The 18,346-nt window shown below is 41.9% G+C and overlaps 1 protein-coding gene across 5 annotated transcripts in view; it reads right to left on the bottom strand.

The window, feature by feature from the left end:
- LOC121282181 (neuron navigator 1-like) overlaps positions 1 to 18,346 on the bottom strand; it is a 589,054-nt gene that overhangs the window by 131,590 nt on the left and 439,118 nt on the right. For all 5 annotated transcript variants that reach the window (XM_041195735.1, XM_041195734.1, XM_041195736.1 and 2 more), the window contains one exon: positions 9,676 to 10,110. In XM_041195735.1, coding sequence (XP_041051669.1) covers positions 9,676 to 10,110 — 435 coding nt within the window. The remainder of the gene's footprint in view (positions 1 to 9,675; positions 10,111 to 18,346) is intronic.

The raw sequence follows: 18,346 nt of genomic DNA, 5'->3' as shown, positions 1-18,346 counted from the left end.
GGTTTAAGAACTCATCTACAGATATCAAATGTCATGGCAGAGTCATGATGTGAACTAAGGCTTTGCCTTTCAAGGACATGGGCCGGGATTTTCCAGTCCCGTCCTGGCAGGTTCCCCTGTGGCGGAGGAGGTGAGCCATTCAAATCTCCTTCGAATTTGCGGGGACCAGAAGATCCTGCTGGTGGGAGGGGCTGGAAAACCCAATCCTTGGCCTTAAATACTCAGGTCATGTGTTATCTTTCCAGACAAAGTGGTTGAGAAGAGGAGATGTGTAAGGTAACCTCTAAACTCATTTCAAGCACTCCTGCCTCTCATGCAAAAGCACCTTTCCTAACAAGCAAGCCTGGGCATAATTGTTTCTGAAATTGGAATTGATCAAATAAATTGGTATCAGTTGCTATTTCAAGCGCTCAAAGGGAATTTTACCACAAGGGCTGAATTTTCCACCTGTTGGCGGGCACGCATAGGTGCGCTTCAAATCGGTGCCCCCGATTGGGGGGCACGGCGCCATTTTACATGGGTGGCCCAGCGTAACGTCCGCAGAGATGCGCTATGCGCTTCCTGTGCAGGCGGGGAGGGGGGGGGGGGGGGGCGTGGATCCCAAAATCGCATGCACACAAAAGAGCACACTCATCTCCCTGAGGCTAATTGCAGCCTCAGGGAGATTGGCTCAAAATGTTAAAAACCTAAAAATAGAAAGATAAAATTTCCCTAACATGTCCCCTCATGTGGCAATGTCACATGAGTTGGAACATGTCCATAGTTTTTACAAAACGTTTATTAAAATTTTTTTAAAACTACATGAAACCTTGTCCCGCCCGTGGGTGAGGTTTCATGTTTTCTCTGGGTCGCGCTGGGGCTCCTGGCCTGCTCGCCAACCTTAAGGTTGGATGGGCAGGTCCTTTAATTACTTAATTGACCCTGTCAATGGCCTCAATTGGCCATTGATAGGTCGGCGGGTGCGCAGCTGATTCCACCCCCGCTCACCAACAGTAAAATCCTGCCCTAAGGGAATAATCAAATTTTCACTAAAAAAAAAACTAATGAATAAACAACAGTCTAGGTGGTTCCTGGGTATTGAAAAATAAAATTCCTCCAGGGCTCCTGATGAGATAGCATGGTAAATAATGAGAAGCCCCATTAGGAATAGAAGATAGAAACAGGAATAACATAGCCTCAGATTGGAACTGGAATAACTCATCCTAGGTATAGTCCAATGGAATATAACAATCTGGTATCCATGTACATTTTAGAAAAAGTTAGGAAAGTTTAGTTAAGAATCGTAAATTGATAGCTTTCTCTTGGAGATATTGTTATCCTTGTCTATAAAGATGTTTTAAAGAAAACCACATTTGATAGTTTGGTCATGACCCAAGGTATTGGGCAGATAGGGAAAAATAAGCAAAGATCTTCAGACAGATACTTGATCTTTTGAGGTTACCTGAAAGTCAAGAAGGCTTGTATCAGATAGAGCAAGGGGCAGCATGATATTAGGATACTGGTGTTAGCGTGCACATGTGATTTGTTAAATATGGAGTAACTAAAATGCAGGAGTGCATGGTGAATCTGCAATGAACAATGGGTCCCAGGCATGCTCAGCTACTTAGCAAACAGCATGAAATGGTTAATGCGGCCTGTAGAGTAAGAAAACATGTTTAAATTATCAATGCACTGGCACATACACCATAGAGAAGGTGATTTTAAACAATCAAAATAGAATTAAACACTGGTATCTGTCAGTGCTACTAAAATTAAAACCTGTAGAGACAATATAGGGCTCAGAAGAAATATGGGTGCAGGTAAAGAGAGAGCTGGAGAATCTTTTAAGTCCATATGTGATATGTTGTTTAAAACATATATATTTCCAATTGCCAATAACTTCGAATTAGCAAAAGGATAGGGAACAGCATTGAATGAGGTGAACTGCAGGTGGGGAGTACCAATGTATACAATTGTTTGGAATAGCTAGGTCAGCCAGAAATCAATTCTGAGAGATTGATAAGGATACCTTCCCCCTCAATCCAGGGAGCATGTAAGATTATTAGGCTACTAATAAGATTGTTGGTAACATTCAACTTCATTATTAGAAACTTAACAGTTGACTTTATTAGATATCCTTCTTTGTAGAATAGTAGAATGGGAAAACTTAAGAAATAGGGTTCAGTTTAGAAAAGATACTAGGGTACAGAGGTTCTGGGAGTTTGTGTCAAATTTTTAAAAACTTAAAGCAGCTAAAAGACAAAAGACCTTGAAGACTGTCTGAGAGCTCATCCGAGCACAGGGGCAGTTCAAACTAGTTTGAATGGTCTGTTACTGTTCAAATACGCTTGTATGTGCAATACATCTATTGTTGAAAGGGGCCAGGACTAAATCAGCAGGGACCAATCATGGATCAACAATGCACCCCAAAAGCCAATGACCAGGTTAGGAAAGATCGAGCATGAGGAGACCCAGATACTCAAACCTGGATAAAAAGGAACAAGCCAAGCACTGGCACAGCAAGGAAGACAAAACTATAAGCAAGAGAAGATGGAGCTGTGTCATAGGAACAACTAGAGCCAAGTTATCGCACACTGCTGTCCAAAGCTGGAATGGGAAGTAAAGCCTGTCTAATCCTAATAATTTCTACCTAGTTTTAAGTTTTGTGCTTTTAAAGTTAATAATAGTACAATTTAGTGGTCTTGTGGCTGACTCCTTTGCTAGGTCCGGCTACAAGAGCAGGTCAGAGGCTGGGAATTCTGCAGCAAGTATCTCACCTCCTGACTCCCTGTTACATTTTTCTATTCAGTGTAAAAGCACCAATCATATGACAAGGATTGGTAAAACAATAATGTGGGTTCTTTATTAGAAGGTAAGGCTATAAACATATAATGTTCACTGAGAAACTGTATCCACATCTGACCTCGACTATTGCTGTTGTAGATGACTGACATGAGACTACTACATCACATCCTGTCTCAGCGATAACGATTGAAAGTAATGCAAGATACGACCCTTAAAGGTACATGTACATCATATCACAGCATCCCCTTTTTTACCTAAACTAGAGGTTTATCTTTAAAGAATCAAACTATTTACATGACAGCAAAAGAAAATAACACTGTCTGAAAAAATATATAAAAATCAATAGTTATACACACTCTGAAATGTATCGATGGTTTGCTTATCTGTCCAGACTTACAGAGATCTTAATTGGAGGCTGCTGCAAATGTTCAGAATGATGGTTAAGGGTGCTTTGTTTGTGTTACATCTTAGACCGTGCTCTATTCACAATAGGATTACTTGGTGTTTCTGGCTGTGGTATTGTTTCGATTTGGCATCTGTTTTATTGCACTGCCATGCCCTTTCGGTGTTCAAACTTGATATGATCTTGGTTCTAGGCATATACTGAATTCCATGTGCCATCAGCTGGATGTTGTACTCAAACTTTTGTCCAACATGCAGGTTGTTACTTGCATGCTAGTTGTGGGCCATCTTCCATCTATCCCTACCCCATCAGCTTTAAAATCTGGGCATTTTCTGGGTTTACGTATGAGGCCACATTGTATGTATTGCTTACTAGACTTGCCTGTATTGGCTATCATGCCAACAATGAACAAATTACACATAGCCTGTAAACTCTGTCTATCCAGTAGCATGTGTCTGCTTTGAAGTAGTGCTTCCATGCTGTAAACTTTGGGTTGGTCCAAGAGGTCTTTTTGGAATGCTTCTATTCTTGATTATTCTGTCAGCTAGTTCTGACGCTATAAAGCTGTAATCACGTCCCTTGTCTCTGCATCTACTTATGAATTGATCAATGGTCTCTGTCAGTTGCTGCCTATAGGAAATTAATTCTAGACAGTGTATTCGGAAGTTCAGCTTCATTCGTAATTGCTCTTTGATTGTTGACCACATCTTATTCAGATTTTTAAGATCATCATCCAATAGACCTTAAGTGTTCAGTCTGTGGAGGCCTTCACTGCCTACAGCAATTTTAATTTTAATGGCTTGTGCATCTGGTTTGGAAATATTGAAGTCCAGAAAACACAGCTCTATGTAGGAACAAAGTAAACTCAGATAGGAGGTCTACTGCCTTCCAATTGAGTGTTGAAATTTTGTGGTCATCCTGCAACTTTTTGAATAATTACTGGGATATTCTGGAACAGACAGCTATTCAGGATTTTTTTTTATAGCCCTTCAGAGCTTGGTTTTGCTCACTGAGTTGCAATATGTTTAGTGGCCACCACCTTAGCTGGCCATAGATTTTTGCTTGACTGCAATGGTGACACTGTTGAGCTCTGTTTCTGGTTTCCCATGCTTAGATAAGTTCCACCCACAAAACATTTGTCATGGTGTGAAAAGGAACTGCTTGTTTCAAAGGCAAAATTCAACAGTAAAAAACATTTTTTTGCAGCCTTCTTTTAGCTGTTATGTGCTGTTGGGAGTGGTTAGTGATGGACTGCTCTTCCCTAGCCCTGTCTGCAGTGTTTTAATCTCCCCAACCTCCTGTAGGGAGAGCAAGCAACAATAATGGATTCTTGTGTGTGCAGGTTCTTTGTATGTACGTAATCTTGTGTTCTAGTAATGTTCATTGGGATACTGTATATGCACATCTGACTTTGACTATTGGTGCTGTAGACAGAGCTCAGAGTCATGGGGCTACTACATCACATCCTATCTCGGTGGTTATGATCGACAGCAATTAATGTAAAGGTACATGTACATCCCTAAAGCCAGTCTACCATATGCAAGTTTCAATTCAGGAATGTGATTGAATACTCTCCACTTGTTTGGATGAGTGAAGCTCCAACAGCATTCAAGAAGCTCGATACCATGCAAACAAAGCAGCCCACTTGATTGGCACTCCGTCCAACACTCCAAACATTCACTCCCTGCACCACTGACACACAGTGGCAGCATGTGTACCATCTGCCAGATGCACTCCAGCAATTCACCAAGGCTCCTTTGAGAGCACCTTCAAAAACCAATCAGAAGAACAAGAGCACCAGGCACATGGGAACATCACCGCCTGCAAATTACACACCATCCTAATTTGGAACTATCTGCTGCCTTTATTGCAGCTGGGTCAAAATCCTAGAACACTCTGCCTAACAGCACTCTGGATATACTTGCACCACATTGACTGCAGTGGTGCAAAAATGCAGCTCACCACCATACTCTCAAGGGCAATTAGAGATGGGTAATGAATGCCAGCCTTTCTAGCAATGCCCACATTCCACCAACGAATAGACAAATAAATAAATAAAAATAAAAGAAAACTGTTTATGGCATATTACACCTATGAATGTGAAGAATGGATGCTGAGTAAGGAAGAAGTTCTATAACCAAAAGCTTGGTCAACAGGATGGATTTTGAAGATCCAGACAGGTTCAGCAAGGGAGCTTCAAGGAGTAGCACTGAGATGGCTGAAGTGTTTGCCACCAATGATAGGATAAAGGGAGGTGGAAATGCAACAAAGTTGGGAGTAAGAGAAAAAAAAATTCTGGAGCCAACACTGAGCTGGAATAAACTGCAGGGTTTAACAAGATCAGAGAGAGATTTGAGTCAAGAACATAATTCAAAACCTACAGAATACCATTAAAGATTGTTTGACCAAGAATCTTCCAGAAAACAAGGTCAATTTTGGTGCAACCTGTTTTCAAGTTCTGAGAAGTAAAATGCCATTGCACTCGAGTTTTAGAGTTGCATTCAAGTTCTTTAATGTGTGAGCCTGTTGGCACAATCATTAATTTAACAGTACCAAATGGCTGCTATCCCATGGTGATTCTCTTGCTAAGTACAGTCTTAATACCTTTGAAACTATTGCACACCATAACATGCATAAATACAACTATTTACACCTAACTACTGGCAGAAGCCCAATTCCTCAGGTTAACTGCAGTGTGCCAGTCAGTAAAAAAAAAACATGAAAAACAAAGCCCAAAATAGAGATTCGTGTTTTCCCTTTTTAGAGCTGTTGTTCCTTCAGCAGTATCCATTTGTCGCAGTCACACATCAACTATTATAACACACTTTTCTATTGAAAAGCCAAATTTATTTGGGGTTGCTGCTTTGGCTATCTGCAATTGGTTCAGGAAGATTTATAATGACTCATAATCTTGAATATTCAGATATAGATTTCATTTTATTTACTGGAGAATGTTGGTGCATGGTTCTGGTATCTGAGGAATGGTATCTCCTTAAACTTGGAAGAACACACTCTGTTACATTGCATATCTGTATTATTGCATCAGTGCCCACGTTATAGCTCTTAAGAATCAGCATACAATTAAATATGTTCAACATGTATATGTCTGCATTTGTAGAATGTCATCCTATATTTAAGAGGAAATCAGAGTAGCCAGAACATATAGCCACCATGAGCTAGCTGACACAACTGAGGTAGATCAAAATGCAATTCTATTGATCAGTCAGGCAGAAAATAATGTGAGAGGCAGCAAAATAGAATAACATGTATGTTTATGAGCATACTTAGATTTTCCCTCTTCTGTACGTTTGAAATATTGCAGGACATTTCACAAATGCTGTAACTTTGAAAGTAATGCAAACTCGTACACATGCTTTCATTATTTTAATGGAATATAATAGATATTTGGGAATATTACAGGTCTTGTTCCAACTCTAACAGCCTTGAACTCCGCTGTACTCCTTTTAGTTATTTTACTTGGTTTGGATTTTAATTATGCCCTGCTGTCTAAATTTAAAGTGATTTATAACTGCACGCAGGTGTTAGAAATAAAACAGCACCAGTGACAAGCTGTGGCAACATTGTCCTAAAATTGGCAGAATGGTACATCTTACTGATGTGACCTTCTCTTGCTATCTAAATCTTTTCCTAAACCCTTAATATTCAAATATAAACAAATCCCGGCTTTCCTAAAACAATCTGCAGATGGACAGATGTGAGAACTGCTGCTTTGGGGCTCTTGATTTTGCTTAAAAAGATTTCTCAGGATGCAATCTTGATTAAGAAAAGATGCTGACCACTAACGAGACCAATCATAACCACCAATGGTCATGCCAGGTCATTCACTAAGTGAGTATATGTTTCTTTGAAAAGCATTGCAACATCACAAATATACAATGTAACAAACAGTGGTTTTCAAGTTCAAGGAGATACTATCCTTCAGATGCCAGAACGAATTGCCGCTTTCATGCACCAACATCATTCTCCAGTGAATAAAATAAAGTATGTCGAAATGTCAAAGATTATGAGTCACTATAAATCTTCATGAGCCAATTGCAGATAGCCAAAGCAGCATCCCCAAATAAACTTGGCTTTTCAGTAGAAAAGAACATTTACAATAGTTGATATATGACTGTGACAAATGGACATTGCCAAAGGAACAACAGCTCTAAACTAGGAAAACACAAATCTCTATTTTAGGCTTCGCTTTTCGTGTATACTGAACTTTCTGGCAAATTTGCACTTGTTTTACTTTGATGGAATCATTACATTGAAATATTGCATTTTTCAGAGTTTAGTTCAAACGTTCTGCCTGTCATACCTAAGTAGCTATTTAACTACTTAAGTGTGATAAGATAATGATTGCAAGATTGACAGTTTTGTGTTCTCACTAACAAATTTGAGTTTTTGAAATTCCCTATTTTGATTGGAAGTTATTAAATCCTGAAACAAAACTTTAAACCCTTTTCAGATAAAAACGAAAGTATAATCCTAAATTTACGAAAGTATAATCCTAAATTAATGAGATGTGACAGAAGACATCTTTGAGGGAAAAAAAAATTCAGAGAAAGTAATTTTGGCTTTTTTGTTCAAAAACATAACAGCCATTGTGACATTATAGAGTAGGAGTTTTGTAAGTACTTATGGCCTATTCTTTCTTGAACAAATATCGTCTACATTTGTACAAATCAGGAAGGCAGTAATGTGGTGGTATTATCACTGAACTAGTACTCCAGAGACCCAAGGCAATGCTTTGGGGACCTGGGTTCGAATCCCACCATGGCAAATGGAGAAATTTGAATCAATAAAAATCTGGAATTAAAAGTCTAATGATGACCATGAAACCATTGTTGATTATCATAAAAACCCATCTAATGTCCTTTAGGGAAGGAAATCTGCTGTCCTTATTTGGTCTGGCCTACATGTGACTCCAGACACACAGCAATGTGGTTGACTCTTAAAGGCCTCTCTGAACAAAGGCAATTAAGCATGGGCAATAAATGCTAGCCCAGTGATGCCTCCCGTGAAAAATCCCACCGCTGTGAGACTGGAAATTCCTGCCCGAATTCAACCGACCTTTTGGCTGGTTCGTTAAATTTTCTGTCCCATCTGCAATAATTCTCACGGAAAATCCTGTCCAATGTATTTTAATGTATATTTACTGAAGAAGATATTATTATTTTTTTACTAATCTTTTATATCAAAATTCTGCTGCATCTAGTCAACATTGTATAGGAAAAATACTTATTTCAGCAGAGATATGTATGTTAAAAAGAGTTCATAATGACAAATCTACATGTTATATGGCAGGAATGGGATGATTATGCTACATGGCCTTTGACATTCCATACTATCTTATCTTATGCTTTTAACTCCAGTTCACTTCGTTAGTTGTATAACTTGTAAGGGAGCAGAAATGTTAGTGGTGTCCTTAAAAATATTTTATCCATACTGAAATAATTAGGAGAACACATAGAGATCAGAGTCTTACACTAAATGTTAAATGTTGAGTACCAAAATTGATCCTTAAGCAACGATACAATTCAATTAGTCATATTCAACTAGATTTTCTTGTTGAAAGTACAATATAGATTTTCGCTTAAAAAGACACAAATGGAAAACAATGAACCCAAACCTATTACAATACTGTATTTTAAGAATATAAAAATCCTATTGTTTGAGTAACTAAAATACCATGTGCTTGCTACATCAAACACTTTCTTGTGTTTCGATCCACAAGGTATGTGAAGTGCATGCTGATACCTTCTCAAAGATTTAGTTATTTTGCTCTTATCAGTCTACTTAATGGATGCGTTTTAAAACAATTTTACTGTGCAACAAAGACATCTCAAGCAAGTGAAAGCATTATAAAATAATAGTAATCTGTGGATTGCATTACTTATCAATTATGTTTGAACTTTATCAAGCTGCAAGGTTGCAAGGAAGGCCAGATTTTTCTGATGACATTCAACAAATCTGGTCGGATGCAAATCACATGCTTTTGTCATGCATTGATTTAGAAGGTGCACCCTTTTAATATGGATGAAATATAGGAGGCGTCCACCGACATTTAAAGTAAGCTCACGTAGATCAGTGAGTCAAAAGGTTTACAACATCCCAACACACTGTACAAATAGCAACATTATACGTACTTTAGAGCAACAGATCATAGATCCTGAACAATCAACAAAGAGCATATATTTGACTAAACTGCCAACTGAACTTCTCATCTGCTGAGAGTTGAAGAGATTAATTGTGGTTCAAACCTTTAGCATTATTTCACATACTGATTGTTCTAATATCAAACAGCCATGATTATAAAATATTTTAATTCAATAATTGTTAGCAAAATGATTGAAAACTCCATTAAATGGATCTAAAAATCTAATAAAATGGGCCTAAATTAAATCAGCACCTTCCACCCAAAAGGTTGATACTGTGTCCAATTCCGTACTACTAAATTGGTCCTAATCAAATTACTGACATACCTCTCCATCTGTGAGAATCTAGAACTCCCAGTCCATGTGAGCGCACCGTGATCCTCTTCTCTTGAAAGCGTACCACTCGCAGAGAATGAACATGGAACACTCAATGGAAGATCCAAAGATTCCATGCTGGTGTGCAGGCTACTAAGTTTAGGGTACATTAAGGTTTCCTTGTTGTTTGTGAAATTGCTAACTAAACCAAGCCCCTGACTAAAAGTACTAGAATTTACATTAAGCACAGGGGCAGGACTGGGTGTCAGACAAGGAGTCAAACTGATTCCAGTTGTCTGGACATCAGGGGTTTTGGTTAAAGTTTCATTGGCAACGCTGCTAGTGACAGATGCATGTCCTGAGGTTGAAGAATCCAGGCTGTTCGAGTTGATTTTGTCAATATTGGCTATTGCAGGTGGCTTGCCGATTCCTTTTGAACTCATCACCCTGGAGTGGAAGAGAGAAAATTGAAATAAATCCTGAGTAAACATGGATAAAAACAGGGCACTTTCTCACTAAAGCACAAAATTGAACGTCAACCTTACTTCAAAAATCAGAAATCAATTTCAGACACTTTAAACACATAAAAATATTAAGAAACTTGAGTTCAGTACCCAATTACTGTTTTCAGCTTAAATGGCTTGTGGATTACATACAGTATGGATTATCTTCTTGGAATGGCCTTCTTCATATGGTTTTATCAAGATTAGCAATGATTAATTAGGAACAAGATCATTCTCCACTGTTAATGTATTAGCGACAGGGTAATGTTACCACTGAGTTTCATAATAAAGATACCCCCAAACCACATCTTACACTGTAGCCCGTAACTATGATAGTACACAATGTGTGTTTGTAAACACTCCTGTTTAAGAGATAAATTTATTGTAATTCTATTAAATAGCTGTAATTATGATATGATGAAGCAGTTTTGAATACACATATTAAAATATGCAATATAAAAGCTGTGAAAATGCATTCACTGAGCACATTAAAGCTAAGAAATATGGCACCATCTCTAGTAGCTGGTCTCAAACTATTATGGCTTTGCATCATAGTGCAATTCCAGATTGGTGCAAATCACTTTTTAAGTTACCCAAATGCCAAGATGTCCTCCTGGAGACTTGCAAAACCTAATGAAGAAGCTTCTTAATGTTAGGAAAATGCAGGTGTCCTTTCTGATTCTTAAAACATCAACAAATATGATATGTGGAATTCCTTTGTTACTCAATGTAATGCAAGTTGCAGCTGTTAAGTGTAATTTAGGACTGTTAGCTATTGTGCAGTATATGAGTACCAGACTGAACTGGGCTATGTCATGTAATGGAATAGTTAATCGTACATCATGTAGAACCATTCAGTGTGACAATAAAGTTTGCAACTCCATTTTGCTACAAGGTAAAAATATTGGACAAATTAACCAGAAAAGTGGTACTCCATAATGACACCTAAAATAAAACAGTGTACTTGTGCACACACAGATCCAAAACACATTCAAAAAACAAAATAATCCAGAGTACTTGATATCTGTTGAAGTACGAAAATTGACCTCAGCACTGCCGGGGTAGCGAGGAGACATTCAGACAGAGTTCTATGACTCATGCTAGATACTGAAGATGTCAGCATATAGGTCAACCTCTGAAGCCTCGAAAAATCCCTCTAAAAGCGGGAGTCGACTTATATACTGAGTATAAAAGTGAACTACCAGGTGTGGGTGGTCACTGTTTTGAAATGTCATCAACATCCGATGCACAGAGTGGGTGTGTCTTAAACTCCCACGCAACACAGCACATATCACTGCTTGACCCCTTGTGCCCAGTTGACCCCTTGTGCCCAGTTATAAGGTATCAATAAATAAAACATGCACTTGTGGAATGAAATATTGAGACTGACTACAAATAACATGTCGTGGCAGAAAAGGAGGGGTGGGAGGGTTGATCTATCTGCTGAGTATATGCAAAATCATTATTTTTGGAGCCAGAAAAATGGTGGTGGTGGCGGGGGGGCAGTGGTTAGTTGAATTATATGTCATGATTTATGTTATGTGTTAGAGTTGAGTAAAAGCAACTTTATGTTCAGCTGTGGTGCCCTCTGGCTGCTGTCATTCACTGTGAAAGTTCACAAACCATGATCGCATGGGTAATTAACAGAAAGACAACAGCAAGAAGGTCAATGCCTCAGGGAAGGAGGTAGAGGGAGAAACTATGTGAAAAAGAAACAAAGGGCGGAATTTTACGGCAGCGGGATTTTACGGCCCTGCCGCAGTCAATGGCCTGTAGAACGGCTCTCATTATTTTACGGCCCTGTCCCCACTGCGATGAGACTGTAAAATTCCGGCTAAGGTTATAAATTTAAGTTTGCCATTAAATAAAATGTGTATTAATAGAAAAATGGGTCATTTTTATCACACAAGAGACAGGCTACAAAAGTTTTTTTTGTAATTTATTGCCTTTGTGTCAGTAGGCTGATCTCTTGTGAGCAATGAAAATGGATTACCCTCTTTAGATACTAAGTAGTCTCAATTTTCTACAGCAGCCAGCCTTATACAAACCATTGAAGCGGTATATAAATAATGCCGAATTATTTCATAGTTTTGTGCTGTGAATTAACATCCTCTGGGGTCTGTGCTGAGTGTGCCAACATTCAGTTTATGTAGAGCCTTTAATAGGAAGTCACTATAACCGTTAGCTGCTGAGTTGAATTCAAAGCACGCCAGACACTTCAAATGACAATGGTCTAACCTAGAATTACAATATACCATTTAGATATGATGGACAAAAAACAAATCGGGCTGAATTTTGTGCTGAGGTAGAGGCCTCATGAAGTGGCTGAAAATTCTGGGACAGTTGAGCCTGTATGTCCCGGCCTGAGAAGTCACAATGCAATTTTACATTGCTCTGAGGTCATGACTCCTGCCTCCATGGGGGTAGGATGTCCCATCTCCCAGAGCTGCTGAGCAAATAAATGACCAGCAACTCTCCAGTTGCAGCAGCTCCACCAGGAGCTGTGGCCTCTGCTGGGGCTGCAGTCAGTCCCCGAGCAGGAGCAGCGCTGGAAGCTGAACTTGGAGGTAAGTGGGGCAGCCTCATGGAGTCAGTTCGGAGGCCCCGGTGAGGAATGGTAGTGGGGTGAGTGATGGGGTGTGGTCCAGGGAGAGGGGGTGGCCCTTTCTGCTTGGGGTTGAGCCCTCAATTGGGCACAGAGTTCCTGAACTCTGGAAAGGCTAACCCCCACCCACCTAGACATGTGGCATGAGCACCCTCTGGCAGTGGTAAAATACCAGAGGCCCTTAAGTGGCCACTAACTGGCCACTTAAGGATTCAAACTGGCCCAAAGGCAGGCAAGCCACCCATCGGAGGCAGGTAGGTGATGGGCTACGTGCTCCCCCCACCACCTAAATAATACAACCCCCCAACTTTCCAGCCTGCTTTTGGGGTGGGGAGTGGGGGGGTGAATATACACCCCCCCGCCACCTTCCAAACTGATCCTGGGGTTGATTGGTGGGGGGGGGGGCTCTTTTTGGAAGGCCCGCAAAATTAAGTGCCATTCAGGCACTTGATAGGCCAGCGGCAGGTACCCAGGGATCAGGAGCCCCAGCAAGAGCTGTTGGCCAATCAGACTGGCAGCTCTACTGAACGGCGGTGACACCGGGGTCACTACACCCACCTGAGGCCTAGTAGTGTCACTGGATTCCAGGCCACAGGTGACTGGTGGCAGGAGGTGGTCCTTGGTGTGGGTGGGTGGTGGTGGTGGGGGGGGAGGGGGGGGGGGGGGGTGATGGAGGAGAAAGGAGGGTGCGTGGTCAGTAGCAAGGGTAGAAGGGCCTGCTCTCAGTAAATAAGTGGCCGTTAATTGCTGGGCTTTCCTGCCACAGACTTAATCTGGATGGAGTTGGAAAGGCAGCGGGTTCCCTCGCCATCCTCCCACCCAATTAAATGTCTCCATGCCACAAGGGAGGGCATTAAATTCGGCCCATTGTGTCTGCCAGTTTGCGAGTTTCTGACACTGCTGCACCTCCCATTTTGCTGTAAGATGCCTCTTGGGGAATGGCAGAGGAGTGGGGGGGGGAGGTGGGGGAATGGCAGAGGAGTGGGGTGGGATGGCTATTTGTGGACCTTGGACTGTGCCTACAATAGATAGAGGTTAGTCAGAACATTTGTATGAAGAGACGGGGGAAGTTTCATTCCTCCCATCTCATTACCTGGGGAGCAACATTTGTTTTGCACTGAAGCACAGCCCAGAAAGCACAACATGTGGTCTGCCTCAAACCCCTGTCAACTGGAAGGTGAGCAGAAGTCCCATGAACAGGCCACAGGCTGTAAGCTAGGTCAGGATCTGCTTATTCAATGCAGTTTTCAGGCTGCTGACCTCTATTGGCAATCAAAAGGACCTGATCTTTGAGGCCCAGTAAAGGAAAAGTTGCAGCATTTCTGAGCTTGGAGTCAAGCAGTACACTTCAGACACACTTCTTCTTTCAATGTCTGGGTAAAGGGCAGGATAATTTGTCCTGAAAGCTATTTGATCTTGAGTGACACAGTGACTACCTAGACGGTGTTGCTATTGCGGTTGCTGCTTTATTTAAGGAGTTGGAGTATTTTAAATTAGTATTATTGATGGCTTCACGGATAGTTGGATCAAAATCTGAAATGAATCTCAAGTAAAAATAGCCCTGATTTTGCATTGAGAACAACAGTGATACTAAGAATGCCCATCTTCATTATGGAATAAATCAGACAGCAACTTCTGGAGTGTGCACAGGTGCAGTTAAACACAGAAATCTGGAAGTTGCCTTGTGCCTCCATTGCTGTGCACTATAACAGTACCTCTTTGATAAACACTCAGCATTGAAACCAATATGAGTGTGTGACGTTGTGCAAGCATCTCAGCAGTTGTTCACTAAAAACTGCAGAAAAAAAATTAGGCTTAAACATTCAGGAACAAATGAATTTTAATAGTGTGATCAGCCGCAATTATTACCAACGCCGCTGGCCCTAGAAATGTAATTTTATAAGTGCAGAGTTTCATTCCTTCAAAGTTTAACGTTGGAATTTTTAAAAAAAATTCTCTTTTACTTTTTCTGTCAGTCGTATTCTTTCCCAATCTTCATTTTGTTTTCTGCACATGATACAAATCTAATTTATAATTCCTGGTTTGTACTTCCTGGTTCAAACTCTGAGTGTCAGTGAGGAATCTTCAATCTGATTGATTGTAGAGTGTCACTGTTCCTGGTCCTGCTCAAACATGCCACAGGTCCCTTGAAGAGGGCACTGGGCAAGATCAGAAGCACAATGACAGCAAATCTCAGTTTAAAAATCTGCAGAAACTCTTTGGACAGCTGTTAGCATTGTGAATAGTGAATACCGTTCCTTTGCTGCTAACTACAAAAGCTGGGTCACTAAGTTTCCGAGCCACACTCGCCTGAATGAACAGCATGACACCTAGGGTGAGGTTGCCTATATCTATGTTTAGGGTTTACACAAGATGAGCAGTGTAACTGAAGCAATAGAGGAGTATCACAAGACCATGTGATGAGAGATCTCCTCCAGCAGACAATCTCAACTTAAACTCGCTGTGCAGTATAGTAGCTATTTTTACTTTAAAAATGTATATGTATGTGTATATATATATATATATATACACACACACACACACAACTATAGCATAATCAGGAAATGCAACAAAATCAAATTTAGATAGAGATTCAATATGTTTGCGTAGCATTTTTGCTGTAGTGTTCCAATGTATTCATAAAATTCAGTGCCTAAGGCCCGTACTTCATGGATTTTGCAGCATTGCTTTTTTTCTTAAATTTCAAAGCAAATCATCCAGACTGAAAATTCAAATTAGGCACACAGAGTCTCCAATAAGCTTAGGACTCATTTAACTGATTTCACCTTGCCTGACTCAACTCTATGCCAGTAAATTTAAGGTCAGACTATCCCAATTATCATTGTGCAGCAGCATAGGGGCAATAATGATTGGCATAGTTGAGAGAAAAAGGCAAAGGGTAAGAAATTGGGCTCAGTAACGCAGCTTTTTGGTGCCAAAGGTGGGGTGTCCTTGAAGCTCCACAATGTCCATGCAGTGTGCCAGATGCCATCTCAGTGTAGGCATTAACACACACACTGTGACCATCTGCCAGGCATTTTTTAAAAATCCTTTCATGGGATGTGGGTGTCATTGGTATGGCCAGCATTCATTGCCCATCCTTAATTGCCCTGGGGAAGGTGGTGGTGAGCCACCTTCTTGAACTGCTGCACTCCCACAGTGATGTTAGGAAGGGAGTTCCAGGATTTTAAACCAGCAGTGAAGGAACCATGATCTGGTTCCAAATCAGGGTGGTGTGGCATGTGGGGGGGGATCTTACAGGTGGTGATGTTCCCATGTGTCCTCGTTCTTCTAGGAGTAGAGGTCACAGGTTTTGAAGGCGCTGTCGAAGGAGCCTTGGTGACTTGCTGCGTGCATCCTGTATATAGCACACACTGCACACACAGTGCATCAGTGGTGGCACAGCAGGCCAACCAGGACATTGATGCTGACAGCACTCTCATTTCGGAACTCAAGGATCCAGCTGACACTCTCTTAACCTCAATAAGCTGAAAGGACGTTAAATACCAGGAAGGACCTCCCCACACCCCTGCCCCCACCAGTACTATTGAAACGGATTATCAACTACTTATAGGTTATTTGTTGGTCCACCAAGACCACCAGTGCAGCAATTGAAAACCTGGATGCCCGCACTCTCTGACATTCAACTATTCCTCTGCCCCCACAGGACTATACTCTAATCACAGTGCACTTCCTCTTTAAGAGGTGCAGGATAGCTTTAAGTACAGATTTTGAGCCTTCTGCTGATATATGCAGCCAATCAACACAGACTTTAGCCCTGGCTGCACGCAGTAATCTTGATGAGCAGGCAGCATGAAGAAGCTGTGCTGTCTGCATTGCAACTAACAGGCAAGAGTTAATTGTGCATAGTAATCCCTGTACTCACTTCTGGAGGCTGTTCAATTTGTCAGTGTGTTAAACCTTGTGGGCAAAAACTATTTTAAAGCTTTCAATTTTCTTGTTCAGTTTATAGACTACCTTTTCTGCATACTTTCCATTTGTTTCCTATTTTCCCTTGTACATTTACAAGCAAACCTTGGAGCAAATGAGTTTAACAGTTTAATTGTTTCCATACTTTACTTCGTACTTGGATATCTTATACAAAAAAAGCGTCAAAGAAGCACAAGGGAAAATCTGCACTCTGTAGGAAAATCAGGTATTATTCAAGGAATGGAACAGAAAACGGGAATTTTCCTTTTACATCGTCTTATACATCAAGTTTGTCCTTTCAAACACTAAAAGCTGAATTTTGCCCTTAACAGGCAGGCGGGCAGGACCGACTCGGCGGCGGGCGGGGAGCCGATCCCCGCCACTGAAACGGGCCGCGCCGCCATTTTGTGCGGGTGGGCCAATTAAGGCCTGACCAGCAGGGTTCCGACTCCTGTGTTCATCGGGAAAATTAAATCGGCGGCGGACGTGTTCAGACCGCTGGTTCTAATGGGGAACTGACAGTCTGTACAAAGAGCAGCCAGGCAGCCTCCTTTAGGCTGTTCACCATGGCCAGTCACCAGGCAGCACAAGAGGTGAGGGCAGAGGAGGAGGAGGGTGGCAGGCTGCAGGGTAGGCCAGCAGGGGGGCCACTGTGCCCCTCGGTTCTCAGCTGCCTGCCTTGCTGCCCTCCTAGAAGAGGTGTCCAACCATAGGGATGTCTTGTTTCTAGAGGATGGGAGGACGAGGGCCCCCCATGTCACCAGGCAGGCGTGGCAGGAGGTGGTGGAGGCTGTTAGCTCTCATGATGCTGTCCTGCACCGGTACGCAGTGCCGCAAGCGTTTCAATGATTTGTTGCGCTCTGGAAGGGTGAGTATCATGGCAGCCTTGGCCATTTTACCCAGCAGGTAGCCTTAGCCTGTGAGGCCACCGCCCCTCTTCCGCCACGTCCTAGTGTCATAACTGCATTGGGCATTTGGCGCACGCTGGGTGGACAAACAGATAGTGACCACACATACGTCAGCCTTAGTGGTTGAGGAGATGATGGGTTCTCCCTGCAGCATATGTTGGTGTTTGTCGCATTTGAGTAGTCTGGGGGCAACCTGCAGGGGAGGCAGCTAGACACATACTCAGAACTCCAACACATGTTTCATTGACGGTGATGAAATGGTGGAAGGGGAGCCTCAAGGTGTCATGGCCAAGAGCCATCTGCTGGCCTCAGCGCCGCACCTAGTTGCGCCTCTTTGCCATGGGCACTCAGAGCCGTGTGTTATTCAACGTGATGGATGCCAAATGTGTCCAAGGTGGCCGCTGGGGGAGGGGGTTGGGAGCAGCCGTACTATCTTCTGGGGACTGATCACCAGTAGTGTGGAAAGGAGCTGCTGGAGGCCTCAGATGGGCCACTGTGGTTGGGGTGTTGTGTGCACGTGCAGAATACTTGAGCGATCAGCCCCAATAAACGCTCTTCTAAGTTCTGCAGGCAAAAACTGAGAGCAATATGTGGGAATGGCAGTGGACTGGTGGTGGGCATGCCATGCTGCAGCACCTCACCAGATATGATGAGCAGGCCATGGAGCTGGGGAGGAGGCAGGCGGCCAAGGCGGCCAGGTCGGCAGGTGTCAGCGAGGCTGAGGTGCAGCGGCCAGG

Source organism: Carcharodon carcharias, chromosome 9, assembly GCF_017639515.1.
Source record: "Carcharodon carcharias isolate sCarCar2 chromosome 9, sCarCar2.pri, whole genome shotgun sequence".
NCBI classification, from domain to species: Eukaryota; Metazoa; Chordata; class Chondrichthyes; order Lamniformes; family Lamnidae; genus Carcharodon; species Carcharodon carcharias.
The sequence above is the reverse complement of the archived record's forward strand: the minus strand, read 5'-3'. Positions and strand labels throughout refer to the sequence as shown.